The following is an 18,214-nucleotide window of genomic DNA, read 5'->3' on the forward strand; positions in this document are numbered from 1 at the left end:
GTAGGATCCTGCGGAGTGCACGCGGCTCCAGGGTTCTGACCCGCTCTGCCACCTACCATCTGCCATCTGTACCCTAGTTTCCTTGTCTGTAAAATGAAGATCATAACAGCATCTGCTTCATGGGATTTCTGCAAAGGTTAAATCAATTAATATACTAAAGTGCTTAAAATGGCTCCTTTACATAGCACTGCCTGGGTGCGGGCTAATATAACATTTTCTATTACAATCTCTCCCTTGGACTAACCACAGAATTTTCTCTTTTTCCCATTCCACCGCCAGAGGCACGTGGGCTTTCCCTCGCCCCTGAGGTTCTGCCACAGACCCAGGTAACAGCCCAGTCTCCTCTTTGCCCCTTTCTCCCTGACCCCCAACTGCCCTCAGTCTCCGTTCCTCTAGAGCTGACCTGTGCAGTGCCTGCAGGGTCAGAGCGCGCCCTGGGGAAAGGGAAGGCGTGGTCCCTCTCGGGCCCCACTACGGTCCACGCAGCTCCCCAGCCTGATTCCTAGGCTCTGGGCGACTGGGAAAAAGATGGAGCAGAAACTGAGGAAGAGCGGGTCCTGGCTCCACTGCATTTGTCCCCCGCCTATTTGCCTGGCCCCTTACCTTTTCCTCTTATCTCTGTGCAGCAAGGGTCTCCTTGCCCTCACTGGAGCTCCTGCCGGGGGTGGAGCCCAGGGAGCTGTGGGTTCCTCTGAGAGCAGGGGGAGATAAACATCGGCATTTGCCCGAGGAGCACGCTCAGGCTCACACGCCTAGAAATGCTGATACGTCTGGTGGGAAGGGCTGCCTCACTGCATTTCTGGCACAGACTAGAAAGCTAAGCTCCTTTTGTTTTATTTTTTAAAAAGCTTTATTGAATTTACTGGGGTGACATTAGACAATAAAATTACGTAGGGATCAAGTGTACAATTCTGTAACACATCATCCGTAGGTGTGTCCACCACCTAAAATCCAGTCTCCTTCCATCACCATTTACCCCCAACCCCACCCTCTTCCATTCGCCCCCACCTCCATCTCCCTCGGGTGATCACCATATCGTGGTCTGTGTCTATGGGCGTTTGCGTGTTTGCGTGTTTGGTTTCTTCATCCCTCCACCTTTTCCACCCCCTCCCAACCCCCTCGCTTAACCTCCTTGTATTTCATTTTGTCTCTAATACAGGGTGCAGCAAAAGTAGGGCCTGCTTCACTGTGGTTGGGAGGGTAATAACACAGGTGTAATAATTTATAGTTTTAATTTAAACATTTCACCTAAAATGTCATATGGCGCGTTTGAGTGAGATATTGTTATGTTATAGAATTACATGCTTCTGATTTTGTAGTAAAAGATTTTGTAATAAAAAGGGGCATTATTTGTGCTGGACCCCGTATAATAATGGAACCCCCAAATACCTACAACACATGAAACTTTAAGACACCAAGGCTAAAGAATGAAATAGTCATGGGTATAGAAACAACTCTGATGAAAAACCCAAATTACTAACACAGAGCTCGTAGGGCAGCCCATGCCTCAGAAGCTCCCTGGGGCTCACCTTTTCCTGTCTGACTCTCAGCAATCAAATCAATCAAGTAATGTAAGGTGGTCAGAGGTAAGGCAATTTTCATCCAAACCTAAAGCTGAGTTATTGAATCGCACATGAGAAATAGGTAAGCTGTATGGTATATGAATTATATATCTAAAGGCTAGTTTTTAAAGAGTTAGTTTATATGTAAATGTAGTCTCATAATTTGTGTTTAACAATACAATATATGGTTCTTATGTTCTAATTGCTGAATGTTATAGTTGACTTTATTATAATTTTTCTTTTAAGAGAGTTTTAGCAGCACATGCAGAAAATTCTTAAATAGGCAGAGCTAAATTTTTATTTCATTTTTTAGTTGAAACATTTCATGTGCCTGCTCCCTTCAGCTGTAGCTGTTAACTTTCCATGAATGAGCCCATGCAGGAGTGTTTTCTCAATCAGATACCAGAAAGACACTCAGTTTCCTACAAATACATTCATGATTTGAGGCAAATTGAAAGTTGGAAATCCTATAATCTTGCTGTTACCAGAAGGCTTTCCTTCACTGAGGACTGAGCCCAGGGCGAATGAAGGGCTCCAGGAAGGAGCCCAGAGGCCAGTGGGCCTGAGAGAAGACAGGCAGCGGGGTCCAGACTGAGTCTTTCCTCTGGGTGTCTAAACTTCCAAGGGCCTACCTCACAATTCGTGAAACGAAACAATGCATGTCAAGCCTTCAGCAACAGGTCCGGGATCCACGTGTTATCCACAAATGCTAATACAAAGAATGCATCAAAGCAAACCTTGAAGACATCACGTCAGGTGAAACACGTCAGTTATAAAAAGACAAGCACTGTATGTTTCACTTCTATGAGGTACCTAAAGAATCTACTTTATAGAAGCAGAAAGTAGAATGATGGGCACCAGGGCTGGGGGGAGGGTGCATGGGGAATTAATATTTCATGAGGACAGACTTTCATTTTGGGAAGAGGGACCAGTTCTGGAGACGGTCGGTGGGGATGGCGGCACGACAGTGTGAATGTACCTAATGGTTAAAATGACACGTTTTACTTTATGTACATTTTACCACAAAAAATTCATCAAAGCCTTTTCAGCCTTGTTAAGATAGTTTGAGATTTCATATAAGTTTGAACCCCTAGGAGCTAAAAAAGATGTGTTTTTTTGTGGAGGGTGTGAAATCTCCCCTTACCTTTCGTTGTTGTTGCTGATGGTGATCGCGGCATTGACAGAAACAAACGTGAATACTGACGTGCGTGCCATTTATTTGTGACAAAAATGATGGCGGGAGTAGCAGCGGACCAATCTGTGACTGAGAAAGTCCTTCATCAGGAACTAAGGTGAGAGAAGGACAATGGGGAAGAAACTGAGTGGCGTGGTGGGGTAGGGAGGGACAGGAAGGAATGCGGGTGGCCGAGGTGACCCAGGGCTGGAACTGCGATAAGAAATCACCCAGGATATCTTCCTGCTGCAGGCCAAATGCCCCTGGGTGTTTTTCTCCCAAAACTCTGGCTCCTAATAATCTCCAGGAAATAGGCTTTTTATTTCAGGACAGGCAGCCAGTCCAGGCTGAGACAACCCCGAGCATAGAAGGTGACCCAGGAAGAAGTCCAAAAGTCAATTCCTTGTGCAGAGGAAGGCACTAAGTGGGACAGTGTGGTAAAAACCAGGCTCTATAAAAGAATCTGACACGGGGCTGCTCACTTCATGTCAGCAACGTGGTAAATAACTAATGCACATAAAAACGCACGAACAATAGTTACCCTAGTCAAGAAACAGCCGAATGCTAAATGAAGGGATTGAAGTTATCTTCATAGAGGGTTGTTTTTTCCTGGCAATTATATGACTGACCTTTCCTTTAATTCCGCTGAAAATGTGCCTTTCCAGGGACGCGGGTGCAATAATGAAGTCAGGCTCCGGGGCGTGGCTGGGACTAATGGACAACCAGCGGTCCTGGGCTGCCACCTACTGGTGAGATGACTGTAAAGCCCTGGCCGAAGAGGCTGTCCAAGCAGAAGCAGCAGCATCTCCAAAATCAGCGTAATTGTTCTCACTTCTCACCTGTGTGTAGCCTTGTCAGGGACACAGCTTTCCCCACACCAAAACCCAATCTGTTGTAAAAGCTGGCCTTAATATAATCTTATTTCACTGTAACTGCCTTAGAGAATGTTGCCTTTTAAATATCCTGTTTGGTATTACAGATGTTATAAAAGTAAAATGATATAGTAAACACTTGTGAACTCATTACCCTAACCAATCCAAATCACTCCAATGTCATCAGTGTGAGAGTGACTAAATAATGGTGATTCTGTGTTCACACAGTAAAACAGTGAATGTAAGAACCAAAGGTTCACGTAAGACCATGAGCGAATCTTAGAGACGTAATGTTGATTTTTTAAAAAGTGAAGCAAGATCTGGAAGTCTGTATAGAGTGTGCTGCCATTTTCTAAAGCTCACGAACAATAGAATATTCATTTTCAAGGAACTCAAATCCTCTAGTGCTTCTGACACTGCAACACCAAGGAGTGTGCGGGTAGATGGTTCCACGAACAGACATGTTTACCCAGCTGCATCCACAGTGTAGGCGGGTTCAGAATGTGCGTGCATCCTGAAATCGCTCTGGCAGATGGGGAAGCACAGCATCCCTGTAAATGTGAACTCACTTTTATGTTCCTCCTTGTAGTCACCAATGTTTTTTTGGACAAGCTGTTAGAGAGCATACCGATGCTTGGAACTCCACTCCCCCACACCCTAGCAAGAGGATAGAAGAGTATGCCAGTGAAGATAGATCAGCACGGCACTTGAAGATCAAAGACCACTGACAACCCAAACAGAGAGGACTCTCTAGAGAAGATGAAGCAGGTGAAACCCTCAGTTCAGCCAAGGAGACTGAGTCAGTGCAGGTGTTTGGGCCAAGGTTCTCAGGTTGTATGCAACAGGGGCTGACTTGGGCTCACTGCCTCCGAGGAGGACTTACTGACCTGACAGGAAGCCCGGAGACCAAGGCTTGGGCAAGAAGAGGGACCAAAGCAACTCCATAGAACTAAGAAGTGGGAAATGCCTTGTCATTGAAGGCAGGGACTGGCATTGTGTGAATGATAAGCTCCAACTCCTGTTTCCATTCTTGCCTGAATCCAGTCAAGGTACAAAGTTATACAACAAGAGAGGGTGTTTATTCACCTACCTTGAGTCAAGGCCCCCCCCCCCTGGCTAGAAGGCAAAGCCCCCCTGACTAAAGTTCCACCACATTGCTTATAATAGGGGGAAGTGATACCGCAACTCACAATACTGTTACCAAAAGAAATGGGAATTGATACTGGATGGCCAAAGAAACATGTGATCACTATAACAGCATCTTCAAGAATAATAAATACAGCAAAACTTAAAAACATAATTACCACATTGTTCAGCAATCTGCCATGGAATGTTATTCAGCTTTAAAAAGGAAGGAAATCCTGTCAAATGCTACAACATGGATGAATCTTAGGGGCAATATGCTAAGTGAAATGAGCCAGTCACAAAAAGACACATACTATATGATTCCACTTGTATGAGTTATCCAGAGGAGTCGCATTCATAGAGACAGAAAGTAGAGCGGTCGTTACTAGGCCATTGGGAGAGAGGGATTGTTTAATGGGTAGAGAGTTTCAGTTTTACAAAATGAAAATTTTTTGGAGATCTCTTTCACAACAAAGGGAATACATGGAACACTACTAAGCTTAAAATTGGGCAAAATGCCCTGACCAGCATGGCTCAGTGGGTTGGGCATCAATCAGCAAAGCAAAAGGTTGCCAGTTCAATTGTTGGTCAGGGCACATGCCTGGTTTGGGGCCAACTCCCTGGCTGAAAACATGGGAGAGGCAGCTGATCAATATTTCTCTCACGCAAGGCCAAGATGGAGGCGTAGGTAGACACACTGTGACTCCTTGCACAACTAAAAGGAGGACAACAAATTTAAAAACAAAAAACAGCCAGAACTGACATAAAATCAACCTGCATGGAAGTCCAACAACCAAGGAGTTAAAGAAGAAACATTTATCCAGACCCGGAGGAGTGGAGATGTGCAGCCGAGGCAGAGAGGACACGTAGCAAGGCAGCGGCTGGAGGATGAAAGTGGGTAAGGTGGCAGGTGGCGGGTGGGGTGGCCTCACATTTGCGTGTGAATAAACTGGGAGGAACAATTGGGAGTGAGATAGACCACACAACCCAGACTTTCAGTGCAGGGAAACAAAGCCTCAAAACCTCTGACTGAAAACACCTGTGGGGGTTGAGGAGGCAGGAGAAACTCCAGGCCTCACAGGAGAGTTCATTGGAGAGACCCACAGTGTCCTAGAACGTACACAAACCCTCCCACCAGAAATCAACACCAGAAGCGCCCAATTTGCTTGTGGGGAGCAGGGGAAGTGACTAAAAGCTGGCAGAGAGCAGAGCAAGTGCCATTGTTTTCTCTCAGACCCCTCCCCGACATACAGGTCACAAGGCAGCAATGTGGGTTGCCCCGCCCTGGTGAACACCTAAGGCTCCACCTCTTACTATGTAACAAGTATGCTGAGACAAAAAAATGGCCCAAATGAAAGAACAGATCGAAGCTCCAGAAAAAATACAACTAAGTGACAAAGGTATAGCCAACCTCTCAGATGCACAGTTCAAAACACTGGTAATCAGGATGCTCACAGAGCTGGTTGAGTATGGTCACAAAATAAAAGAAAAAGTGAAGGCTACGATAAGTGAAATAAAGGAAAATGTACAGGGAACCAAGAGTGAAGGGAAGGGAACCAGGACTCAAATCAATGGCTTGGACCAGAAGGAAGAAATAAACATTCAACTAGAAGAAACAAGAATTTAAAAAAAAATGAGGAGAGTCCTGACTGGCAGAGCTCAGTGGGTTGAGCATGGGCTGCAAACTGAAGGGTTGCTGGTTCAATACACAGTCAGGGCACATGCCTGGGTTGTGGGCCGGGTCCTCAGTGGGGGCCATGTGGGAGGCAACCACACATTGATATTTCTCTCTCTCTCTTTCTTCCTCCCTTCCCCTCTCTAAAAATAAATAAACAAATAAACAAGTAAACAAACAAATAAATAAAATATTTTTGAAAAAATGAGAAGAGGCTTAGGAACCTCCGGGACAACTTTAAACATTTCAACATCTAAATCATAGGGGTTCCAGAAGGAGAAGAAGAAGAGCAAGAAATTGAAAACTTATTTGAAAAAATAATGAAGGAGAACTTCCCCAGTCTGGCAAAGGAAATAGACTTCCAGGAAGTCCAGGAAGCTCAGAGAGTCCCAAAGAAGTTGGGACCAAGCAAGCACACACCAAGGTACATTATAATTACATTACCCAAGATTAAAGATAAAGATGGAATCTTAAAAGCAGCAAGAGAACAGGAGAAAGTTACCTACAAAGGGGTTCCCATAAGACTATTAGATGATTTCTCAAAATAACCTTGCAGGCAAAAAGGGGCTGGAAAGAAATATTTGAAGTCATGAAAGGCAAGGACCTACATTCAAGATTACTCTACACAGCAAAGCTATCATTTAGAATGGAAGGGCAAATAAAGTGCTTCCCAGATAAGATCAAGTTAAAGGAGTTCATCATCACCAAGCTCTTATTATATGAAATGTTAAAGGGACTTATCTAAGAAGAAGAAAACAATAGAAAATATGAACAGTAAAATGACACCAAACTCACAACTATCAACAATCAAACCTAACAAACAAAACAAAAAGAGCCTAACAATCAAACAAAAACAAAAATAAAACCAAAAACAAACTATGCAAACAACTACAACAGGAACAGAATCCCAGAAATGGAGATCACATGGAGGGTTATCAGCGGGAAGGGGCAGAAGGCAATGGAGGAAAAGGTACAGGGACTAAGAAGCACAAATGGTAGGTGCAAAATAGACTGGGGGAGGTTAAGAATAGTATATGAAATGTAGAAGCCAAAGAACTTATATATACAACCCTTGGACATGAAAAGGGGGGGAATGTGTGTGGGAGGGGGTGTGCAGGGCAGAGGGGAATAAAGGGGGAAATGGGACAACTGTAATAGCATAATCAATAAAGTATATTTTAAAAAGTATTTCTCTCACACATTAATGTTTCCCTCTTTCTCTTTCTCCCTCCCTTACTCTCTCTCTAGAAAAAAATAAATAAAATTTAAAAAATAGTCAAGATGGTAAGTCTTACATTACATTTTTTAATCACAATTTAAAATAAATATGATAAATACAACAAATAAAATAATAATAGAACCCAAGAGAAATGGCAAGATAAGTGTTAACAGGGACTTGATGACTGCAAGTTATTAACCTGTTTCAATTTCCTTAGAAAAAAATGAGTGTAATTTTGGTACCTATTTCATAAGGTATTTATGAAGGTTAAATGAGATAATGCATATGAAATTAGCAAACGCTTAGCACACAAACTACATAGTTGAGAAAAATATCAGCGTCTTGTGAAAAATAAAAAGCCTGTTTGACAGTATGACTAGTATAATTCCACTTCTGTGAAAACAAAGACCTCTGTCTCTGACCAGTGTGGCTCAGTTGGCTGGGCATCGTTCCACGAGCCGAGAGGCTGCCTGTCTGCTCTCCAGTCAGGGCATGCGCCTGGCTCGCCGATTCTGTCCCCAGTCAGGGTGTCTACAAGAGGGAGCCAATCAATGGTTCTCTGCCACATCACTATTTCCCTCTCTCTAAAAATACCCAAATATTTGCTAAAAAACCCCAAAGGCCTCCGCATGTATGTTTGTGTGTAAAGGCGTGTGAGTAATGTGATGATCTTTAAACAAGAAGATGGAGAAAATACATCTGAAACCTTAACAATGGTTCCCCCAAAGAAGCATTTTAGAATTTGAGTACATGAAGGAGAACTTTCACTGTTACTATAAAAACATAAAATTATTTGAATTTTTAAATATCAACCATATTTTATGCTTTAAGTAGATTAAAAATAGTGTCCTGACTATACATACAAATACAAGTGAGGCACATAGCTTGGCACAAATTATCTCTACTTTCAAAAGGATGTTTACTTAAGAAAATAAGTCATCAGGCAGACAACTGTACTTGAACAGTAAAAAAAAACATAAATAATGAAGCTTTTAAATTAACAAACAAATTATGTATAATCTAAAAAAAACAAAAAGAAAAAGAAAAGAAAATACGTCATCACATAAGGTAGGTAGACTGTATGTTCAGAGCCAAGCAGATGATGCAGACACAAAGCCCTTATAAGATTTCAGTGGGGAAGACTTCCGCCAAGATGGAGGCATAGGTGGAAACACTGTGCCTTCTCCCACAACCAAGTTTGAATACAACAAAAGTTTGTAGAACAAAGACACAGCCAAAGAACAGAAAATTGAATTATACGAAAGTCCTACTACAACTAACTGTGCAACTGGGACGGTAAGAGGGGCAGAGCCAGCAGCAGAACAGGGTTGGGCAGGACAGATCCCCTGACCTAGGCGCGCAAGTGGCCTGGACCCAGTCAGGGTGTGGGGCAGACTGACCACAGTCGCACATTTGCGCACAGTGAGACGGACCACGCAGGCCCCAGGGGGCGAGAGCTGACGGGGGTGGCACACTCTCGTGCAGTGGGATTAAACGCGTGGGCCCGGTGACAGTGGCAGCTGAGGCACCTGTAGCTGTGGTGGTGGGAGGCGGCAGGAGGCAGATGGGATGCCATTGCTCCTCTCTGACCCCGCCCCCACATACAACGTCACAACCCAGTGACTTAGTTTCCCTGCTCTAGTGAACACCTAGGGCTCCGATCCTGCTACTTAACAGGCACAAACAGCCCAAAAGATGGCGCAAGAAGAACTCAAAGTCCCAGAGCCAATAACTCTCAGCAACCGAGAAATTGCCAGCCTCTCAGAAGCACAATTCAAGACACTGTTTATCAGGATGCTCACAGAACTGGTAGATTACAGTCACAAATTAGAGGAACATATGAAGGCTAAACTAATTGGAATGAAGGGAGATGTCCAGGAAACCAATAGCGATGGAAAGGAAACTGGGACTCAAATCAATCGAGTGGACCAGAAGGAAGAACAAAACAGAAAGGAATGAAGAAATGAGAATTCAAAAAAATGAGGAGAGGCTTAGGAACCTTCAGGACATCTTTAAACGTTCCAACATCCGGATTATAGGGGTACCAGAAGGGGGAAAGAAACAGCCACAAGTGGAAAACTTATTTGAACAAATAATAAAGGAGAACTTCCCCAGTCTGGCAAAGGAAATAGACTTCCAGGAAATCCAGGACGCTCAGAGAGTCCCAAAGAAGTTGGACCCAAGAAGGAACACACCAAGGCACATCATAATTACATTAGCCAAGACCAAAATGAAGGAGAGAATCCTAGAAGCAGCAAGGGATAAGGGGACAGTCACCTACAAAGGAGTACCCATCAGACTGTCAGCGGATTTCTCAAAAGAGACCTTACAGGCAAGAAGGGGCTGGAAAGAAGTATTTCAGGTCATGAAATCCAAAGACCTACAGCCAAGATTGCTTTATCCAGCAAAACTTTCATTTAGAATGGAAGGACAGATAAAGTGCTTCTCAGATAAGGTCAAGTTCAAGGAGTTCATCATCACCAAGCCCTTATTATATGAAATGCTAAAGGGACTTATCTAAGAAAAAGAAGATGAAAAATATTAACAGTGAAAGGACAGCAAACTCACAGTTATTAACAACCACACCTAAAACAAAAGCAAACCAAGAGGACAGCTAGATCAGGAGTGGAACCATAGAAATGAAGAACACATGGAGGGTTAGCAACAGGGGAGTGGGAGGAGGAGAAGAGGGGAGAAGGCACAGAAAATAGCATAGAGGGTAGGTAGAAAATAGATAGGGGGGAGGGCAAGAATAGTGGGGGAAATATAGAATCTAAAGAACTTGAGACACGTGGTTTTAAACTAAGGGGGGGGAGAATGGTGGGGGAGGGAGTGTGCGGGTGGAGGGGAATGAAGGGGGGGAATAGAACAACTGTAATGGTATAATCAATAAAGTATATTTTAAAAAAACTTAAAAAAAAAGAATCTGATGAACCCTGTCTAGCATGGCTCACTTGGTTGAACATCCTCCTATAAAGTGAGGGGTCACTGGTTTGATTTCCGGTCAGGGCACATGCTTAGGTTGTGGGCCTGGTCCCTGGCTGGGATGCATGTGAGAGGCAGCTGATTAATGTTTCCATCAGGCATCATATTTCTCTCCCTCTCTTTCTCCCTCCCTTCCCCTCTCTGTAAAACGAACTAAATAAAATGTTTAAAAAAAGAATCTGATGAAACAATAGGCCTTCTCAGTAGGAAAAAAAAATACACATGCACTGACAAAACATCACACACAATTTCAGTAGGTTCATGAACTCCAGGTAAGTCTTGCCCTAAATACACTGTGTAAGCAATTCAATAAGAAACATTTCTATAGTAGAAATTTTATTTCCATTCATAAAATATATCACTAAATAGCTATAAAAGTTACATATTATTTTAAAACATAGATTTAAAAAATCACATTAGCTTTTCCTTAGCAAAATGCTTCTGTTTTATGTATTTACAAGAATATACTATACTTCAGGTACACAGGTTTCCCCCAAGCCAGCCTAAGAAGTCCTCTGGATGTCGGTGGATGCTCCAATAAGCTCTTCCTACCTTGTGCAAATTCAATTTTACAAAAGTTCCTTTGAAAACAAGAGTGAATACAGAGAACTTCTAGAGAAAAAGTCCAGCAAAGCAGCAGTTGAGAATACATTTTCTTTTAGTGGTAAAGTTAATCGTGTTTTGGTAACCGATAACCTGTTGAAGGTGGGCAGGTCGGGGGGAGGAGTCCTTGAGACTAAATGGTTTCTCTACGAGTCTTCAGTGGGCTCCTGAGGAGAGGGTAGCCCTGCATCCGCCTCTCGGCCATAAGGTCGCCTGTTTTGGTAGCCGGAAGGATGTTTTGAAACATGGCCATCCATGTTCTGATACATCTGAATACAGGAAAGAGACAGAATACTCATCATCTGAGGAGGACTTAACATGTCATGTGCCTACATTACCAAGTATTACCTGCTTTCAGTATGCAAAGGCCTTAGGGGCTAGTCTGTATATTAACTGACAAAGCAATTTCGGTCCTTCGTTAAAGTCAACTATTTTATTTCATTATTGTTTCTACTTTTAGATATAATATCTTCATCTAGAAAACCTAAAACCATGAAGAAAAACCACAAAAGAGGCCACAAAAAAAGACATATGCTCATGATGCAACCAATGCAGGGAACTGATTATTTAGATCTCACTTGGGAATTTAGTGGCTTTTAATTATTTTTTAAAATTATTTTTTATAAAAATGAAAACAGCTCTACTTTTCTCTCTGGTTATCAAATTAGATAACCAGAGAGAAAAGTAGAGCTGTTTTCATTTTTATAAATGAAATATAGAATGTTCTATAGAAAAAGCTAAAACCATCAGAGGTACTCACCATTACGGATAGCTTGCTATGCATGCACACAAATTTGTGGCAGCCAGCTCAGACTACAGATTCTGTTTCAGAACCTTATTTTGAATTACTAGTATGTTGTTTACATGTTACACGTATCAACTATGATGTTTATTTTACATGTTACATATTTTCACTATTTACTAAACACGAACACATATCTTTTTATTATTTTAAGTACATTTTATTGATTAGGCCATCATAGTTGTCCCAATTTATTTTCTCCTTTATCCCTCTCTTCCCTGGTACCCCACCAACTTCTCCCCACTTCAATTCATGTCCATGGGTCACATGTATAGGTTCCTTGGCTTCTCTATTTCCTGTACTGTTCTTAACCTCCCTTGCCTATATTATGCCTACCAATTATGCTTCTTACTCCCTGTACCTTTTCCCCCCACTCTCCCCCTCCTCCCTCCCACTGATAACTTTCCATGTGATGTCTATTTCTGTGATTCTGTTCCTGTTCTAGTTGTTTGCTTGGTTTTTGTTTTTGTCTTTTAGGTTCAGTTGTTGATAGTTAGTTATGAGTTGGTTGTCACTTAAAAATGTGGAGCGCCTCCCAAATTGCGTGTCATCCTTGCGCAGGGGCCCTGCTAATCTTCTCTGTATCGTTCCAATTTTAGTGTGGGCTGTTGAAGTGAGCACCGAACACATGCCTTGTTAATGGCAGCCTAGGGTTCTATAGTACTGATGCACCATAATGAACATTTTGATGGACTGTTTATATAATATACAGTGAAAAAATGCACACGTGGCCATGTCTGTCTTTGGGAGAAGTGGGGGAGGTGACCAAAGGGGACGCAGATTTGATTTGTGACACACGTGACCTGGGCTGCGCTGTGGAGGAGTTCCCCTATTTCCATGCCAATCAACTGTGTCTGGGAAGACTTTTTTCTCAGAGCCTTACCGACAGGGGGTAGTAACAATCCTCCAAGTCTCTAGCCCTTGGTCCAGCCACATGTTTTATTTCCCTACCTATGTTTCATGATAAGCAAAGTTAAGCACCTTTTTCTGTTTTCAACGGCTTTTTGCATTTAATTGTGAATAGTCTGCTAATCTCCTTTGCCCTTATATATTGGGCTGACATGTTTTCCTCATTATTTATAAGAACTTCTTATGAAGTAGAGATGGTGCATCCTTTAAGTTTGACAAACTCCTCCACTCCCCCACTTCTTGCTACTGTCTTTCTTGTTGTTGTTCATTGGTTTTAGACAATCAGTTATAGTGTTGAATGAATGGACGATTTCCTACTCTGAATTTTTCTTTCTAGAAAAAAAAAATCCATATATCTTTTCTACCCAGTCTGCAGAATGACAGTGCCTTTGCCCTTCGGGATGAGTGGCAACAATACATCTTTTTTGTGGACTGGACCTAGCAGTTGGTTGCACGACCCTCAGTCTTGTTCCTCCCACACCCTCACCCCCTCACCCTAATACTGTAGCCACAACCATTTATTTCCCATTCTAATTTCTCAACTTTGACCCTTTATATTACTCATCCAGCGTGGAACACACTACTAACCCTCCATTCTCCAATGGCCAAAATACCATGCATTCTTCACCGTAGTTCAAAGACCTTCTCTGCAAATCCATACCTAACCCCCCAGCAAGTAAAAATCATTCAACCCATTTACTCAAACAGCTCATTTCTTGTTTCTCTGTATCACTCTTCTTTCAGTTTATTTCATAGTTTCATTAACTGTTTCCAGGCTACCTGTTCAATAGCTCATAGTCCCTTGGGGGCTTTCTGTGTCCCCCAATCTGTTGGACATAATTTCCTGACAATAACCTTGTTTCTATATCATATTTTTAAAAAGTCGGAGCAGGAGAAGGGGACACTCACCATCTACACAGGCCTTGAGAGAGACCCCAAACTGAAAATGGATGCTTAATAGTTTTAAAACAGAAGACAGACAATTCATTTAAAGAATCAGAATTATATTTGACTAACATTTATTGAGTAACTACTAAGTACCCAGTACGTGCTAAGTCTTTTCACATATGCCACCTTAAGTATTCCTTACAACTTCACTAAGGCTTGTTAATCCTATATTTCAGATAAGGTCTGAGATCCCAAAAAGGCTAAGTGACTTGAGCCTTAATAGACGCAAACGATGGAGCCAAGATTTGAACCCAGGTATACAGAGTTCAAGGTACTATCTTTTGCTCACCTCACCCAGGCGATGGCTCCTTTTGCTGCACCAGGTGGTACTGATAAGGGGAAGGGTTGTCAAAGTAATTCCACGTTGCTGCAATTCAGGGATCATCTAGCTTAGTAACCCATTCTACAGGTGAGAAAACTAAGGCCCAGAGAAATACAGTGATTTGCCATAAAGCACACAGCTCTTAGTGGGCAGAATAGTGTAGCTGGTATTTGGCTCTCACATCTCTGGTCCATGTTCTTCCCACTCTACAATATTGCATGACTGCACAGTACACAGCTTCACATTGAATTAGGAAAGGTAGGTGAGGGGTTAAATTTTAGTTCTTTGTCTAGTCTTCTGCACCTGATGCTTATAAGCATTTAATTTCTTGGTCCATTGGCTGATGTTTTCAGGAAAAGCCTCCCTCCCCCTTATCATTTATCAATAAGTATGTCTCACCTATGCTACCTTTTTCTTTTTTTAAACTAAGTTTAATTTTTTGTAAAAGTGTTCAATTACACTTGACGTATAATATTATATTAGTTTCAGGCACATCAGTCCACATAACTTTTACAGAGTGACCAGGACCAGTTTGGGTGAGGAAGACAACTCGGTGCCTTCGGTTCTGAGGAAACCAGCCAAGGGTGTTCTCACTGCTGTCCTTCTTGTCGCGGGGGAGAAAGCGCCGCCACGTACCGCTTCCTCTGCGTCCGCCAGCTGACACCCCAAACACGAAGTCAGGTTAGGGAAGGATGGCCGTTTCCTCGAGTCGAAAGCCCAGCAGGACTGCATTATAAAGTATCTGTAAGGGTAACAGAGCAGGCAGCAAGAGGAAATCTGAACCAAGAACTAGGAAGCATTTTTCACGTAATGAAATGCCACTGATTGCCAGGGAGGTGCTTATTTACGGCACGCTTGTTTTGTCGCAAGTACTCGACTAGATGCTGAACTCACACGGGAAAGGACAAATGCAACAGTAAACAGAAATGCATCTAAAAAAATACAACATGAACCAGAAGCCAGGAGGTGGATTCTTATCACCCTCAAGGACCCCTCAAGCAGAGGAACTGAAACCCAGAAGTGAGAGTACCTCAGGGCAGGAAAGGTTCAGTTCTGCTCAGAACTGCCCCCACCCCCTCCACCAAGCACAAAGGAGGAGTTTTCTTTGTTTAAGAGGAATTCATATAAGCTTTGTAGGAAGAAGTTTTATTTTTTTATCATGCATTGGGAACTGGAGAGACCGCACATTTCTGATTTCAGCCACTTTACAGCCTGTGTGAACTTACATTTCTTCTGTAGCATAAAATGGCTGGTCCATTTTAAATCCACTCTGAATGAGTTTATAAAAGTTAGCATCAACTGGAATGCCAGGGTAAGGGTTGACACCTGAGGACGACATGGGGGGGGTGTGTAAGCATTTACTCATTCTTCATTTGTTTATTCTTTCCCTCAATTAACAGGCATGCGTGGCGAGTGCCCGTGGGCCAGATGCTGATCTGTGCTGGGCTGCGACAGGGTGAAGCCCTGGTTCCTGCTGTCCAGTAGGTTACAGGCTGAAGGCAGAACTACTGACACCGGCGGGTAAAGCCCCAGTTGGCACCTATTGCAGCAGAAGTAAGGCTCGGGGGCTCTGGGGACGTTCCAGGTGGCATTTCACCCACTCTTTGACTTGGGAGCTGGGGAGGGGCTGAGAAGGACAGACCGTCCTGAAGCCTCAGGCCCAGACAGGACAGCCAAACTCACCGAGTGAGAATATCTCCCAGAGTAATATTCCGTACGACCAGACATCACTCTTAATGGTGTAGATCCCTTCGAACAAGCTTTCAGGGGCCATCCACTTCACAGGCAGGCGGGCCTGTGAAAGATCCAAGAGGAGATCAGTGGTGAGGTTTCCGCTGGGAGAGTCGTTACTTCGTACCTATTGTGAGCTGGGAAATAAATGTTATCTTCCTAAGGACGCTCTCAATGCTTATTTGAGAAAAGCTATTCCTCACGCGGAAGTGTTTCACTTAAAATGAACATTCTAATGTAGTAGCCTTAAAAAACGAAACAAAACAAAACACCCATCTTTCTTTAAAACTCATCTTGAACAAAAACTTGTGCTCGGAACTGGGAAGTTTAGCAGGAGAAACTCTCCATGAAGAGTAGCCCGTCTGTTGCCCGGAGGTGAGTGGGTAACTCGTGGATCAGTGCGCGGTTTTGTTAAAACATCCTCTGGAGGAACTAGAGTGAAAATGCTCTCCACTGCGGCACGGTGCAGGGAGCGCACAGCCTCACTTCCAGAAGTGATAGCAGGCTGGCTTCGTGGCTTTAACAGTTTCCAGCAGCATGAAACGGGGCTTTTGAGTGAGTCCAGCCTCAGACTGGAATCGAGACAGGGATGAAGAGCACTGTGGAGCAGCTCCTTTTTCGTGGGTGGAGGAGCCCTTCATGGTGCACACTTATTCTGTCAAGTAAAATCAAAACTCAAGAGAGAAACCCTATCTCAAATCCTCCACCCACTGACGAGCTGATAGAATCAATTGGTCAACTGTAGGAATTACTTGTGGTTGCAGATGGGATTCAGCTTTCCACACGAGAGACCACCAGCTGGTAGGGTAGCAGCTGCCCAGCCACAGGTGAGCATTCATCGGATCTGTGACTTTAGCTATGAGGAGGCACATGTCTAAAACCCGCTAAGGTGATTATGTGAGTCTAGTGGGAGTGCAGCTGAATTTGGCTTTTAACATTTACTGGATGTTTACCCTGGACAGGAGCTCTCATGTGAGTTTTATTAGTTTGTCTCCACATAATGCTGAGGTCAGTGTATAATCCTCATGAGAAATGCTGTGTCGTCACAGGAATACGGCCACACAGGCTCAGGCCTTTCGCGTTCTAACCAGAGGCTATGTGATCACGGACAAGTCACATGTCTGTGCCTCAGTTTCCTCACACACAAATGGGTACTATAGGACTGCCTGAGTTAACAAGTGTACAGCACTTAGACAGTCCTTAACACACAGTAAGCATGACATCAGCATTTGCTATTATTTGTATTTCACAAGTAGGGACAATAAAGCAGCTAGAATTCCCAAATATGAAGAGCCAAAAAAAAGAGGGGCTTGAATCCAGGTTTGTAGTTTTTAACAGCCATATTCTTTCAACTGGCCACACGATGTTGTCATCCAGTATTTCTAACAGCTCCCCGGTGAGTAACACACCTGTCCTCATTTTTTAAACAAGTAGATTTAGTCATGTTCTAGGCTCCCCTGTGTGATAGCAGTAGATGAAAAATATTCACTAATATTTAATTTAAGTGTTGCACATTTTAGAAATTTCCATTTACTATTTAATTTACATGTTGTATTCTTAAGTGCTCTATTGTAACTACTACCTATTTCCATCACCAGAAACATAACTTAGTTGTCACGTTTTAGTTACGGGAACTGAAATAAATGCAAGCAATGACATTATTGTTAAGTGTGGTTTGCATCCAAAGGACCCTAATCTATTCTGACTAGCCCAAGGGTGGATGTCTTGCTGTTTTGCTCATCTTTTATCACGAATGGAATATTCCCTGAAGCTACAGAAAACCTGTTTAGCATAAGAAGACAAACTGCTGTGAGGACTCATCTGGATGTTAATCAATACACTGCAGTGAGTGTAGATGTTCCTCCCCACAATGACAAAACACAAAACAACAGAAGAACAGGAAAGAAACGGCGGCCTCACGTTGCCCCTGATGACGTAGTTGGAATCATTCATGATATCTCGAGCCAGTCCAAAGTCACATATCTTCACCACTTTGCCACGGGTTACCAGCACATTCCTGGCTGCCAGGTCTCTGTGGACGCACTACAAGGAATGGCATTGGAGTGTTATCTGCTGTGCTGCAGAGGCTCACAGCACTCAGTCTTTCTCCTGGCTTCCAGTTCAATAGGAGTTACAGATGATGAATGCACCATTCTTGTGGTGTCTTGTATCTGCTGGGGCATGACCAGTCATCATGAAATGTCACCAATTCCACCAGTGAACCCAGGGCTCCCTTCTCCAGCTATGGAGACATTGTGCTGTGTGTGAAACATTTCCAGAGGCCAAA

General features: G+C 43.2%; 1 protein-coding gene and 1 non-coding gene across 2 annotated transcripts in view; both read right to left on the bottom strand.

Moving 5' to 3' along the window:
- Positions 1 to 10,931: 10,931 nt before the first annotated feature.
- The window catches only part of FLT3 (fms related receptor tyrosine kinase 3), a 61,180-nt gene continuing 53,897 nt past the window's right edge, over positions 10,932 to 18,214 (bottom strand). The window contains exons 20-24 of the mRNA XM_037058889.1: positions 17,848 to 17,970; positions 15,880 to 15,991; positions 15,423 to 15,522; positions 14,833 to 14,938; positions 10,932 to 11,484 (exon numbers count right to left, since the gene is read on the bottom strand). Of these exons, the coding sequence (XP_036914784.1) occupies positions 11,362 to 11,484; positions 14,833 to 14,938; positions 15,423 to 15,522; positions 15,880 to 15,991; positions 17,848 to 17,970 (564 nt within the window). The 3' untranslated portion in view covers positions 10,932 to 11,361. The remainder of the gene's footprint in view (positions 11,485 to 14,832; positions 14,939 to 15,422; positions 15,523 to 15,879; positions 15,992 to 17,847; positions 17,971 to 18,214) is intronic.
- On the bottom strand, positions 12,535 to 12,636 carry LOC118995893 (U6 spliceosomal RNA). The gene has a single exon (XR_005068377.1). It is a non-coding gene; the product is annotated as a U6 spliceosomal RNA (small nuclear RNA).

This window comes from Sturnira hondurensis, unplaced genomic scaffold (assembly GCF_014824575.4).
Source record: "Sturnira hondurensis isolate 20B ecotype Veracruz unplaced genomic scaffold, ASM1482457v3 Scaffold0010428, whole genome shotgun sequence".
Classification (NCBI taxonomy): Eukaryota; Metazoa; Chordata; class Mammalia; order Chiroptera; family Phyllostomidae; genus Sturnira; species Sturnira hondurensis.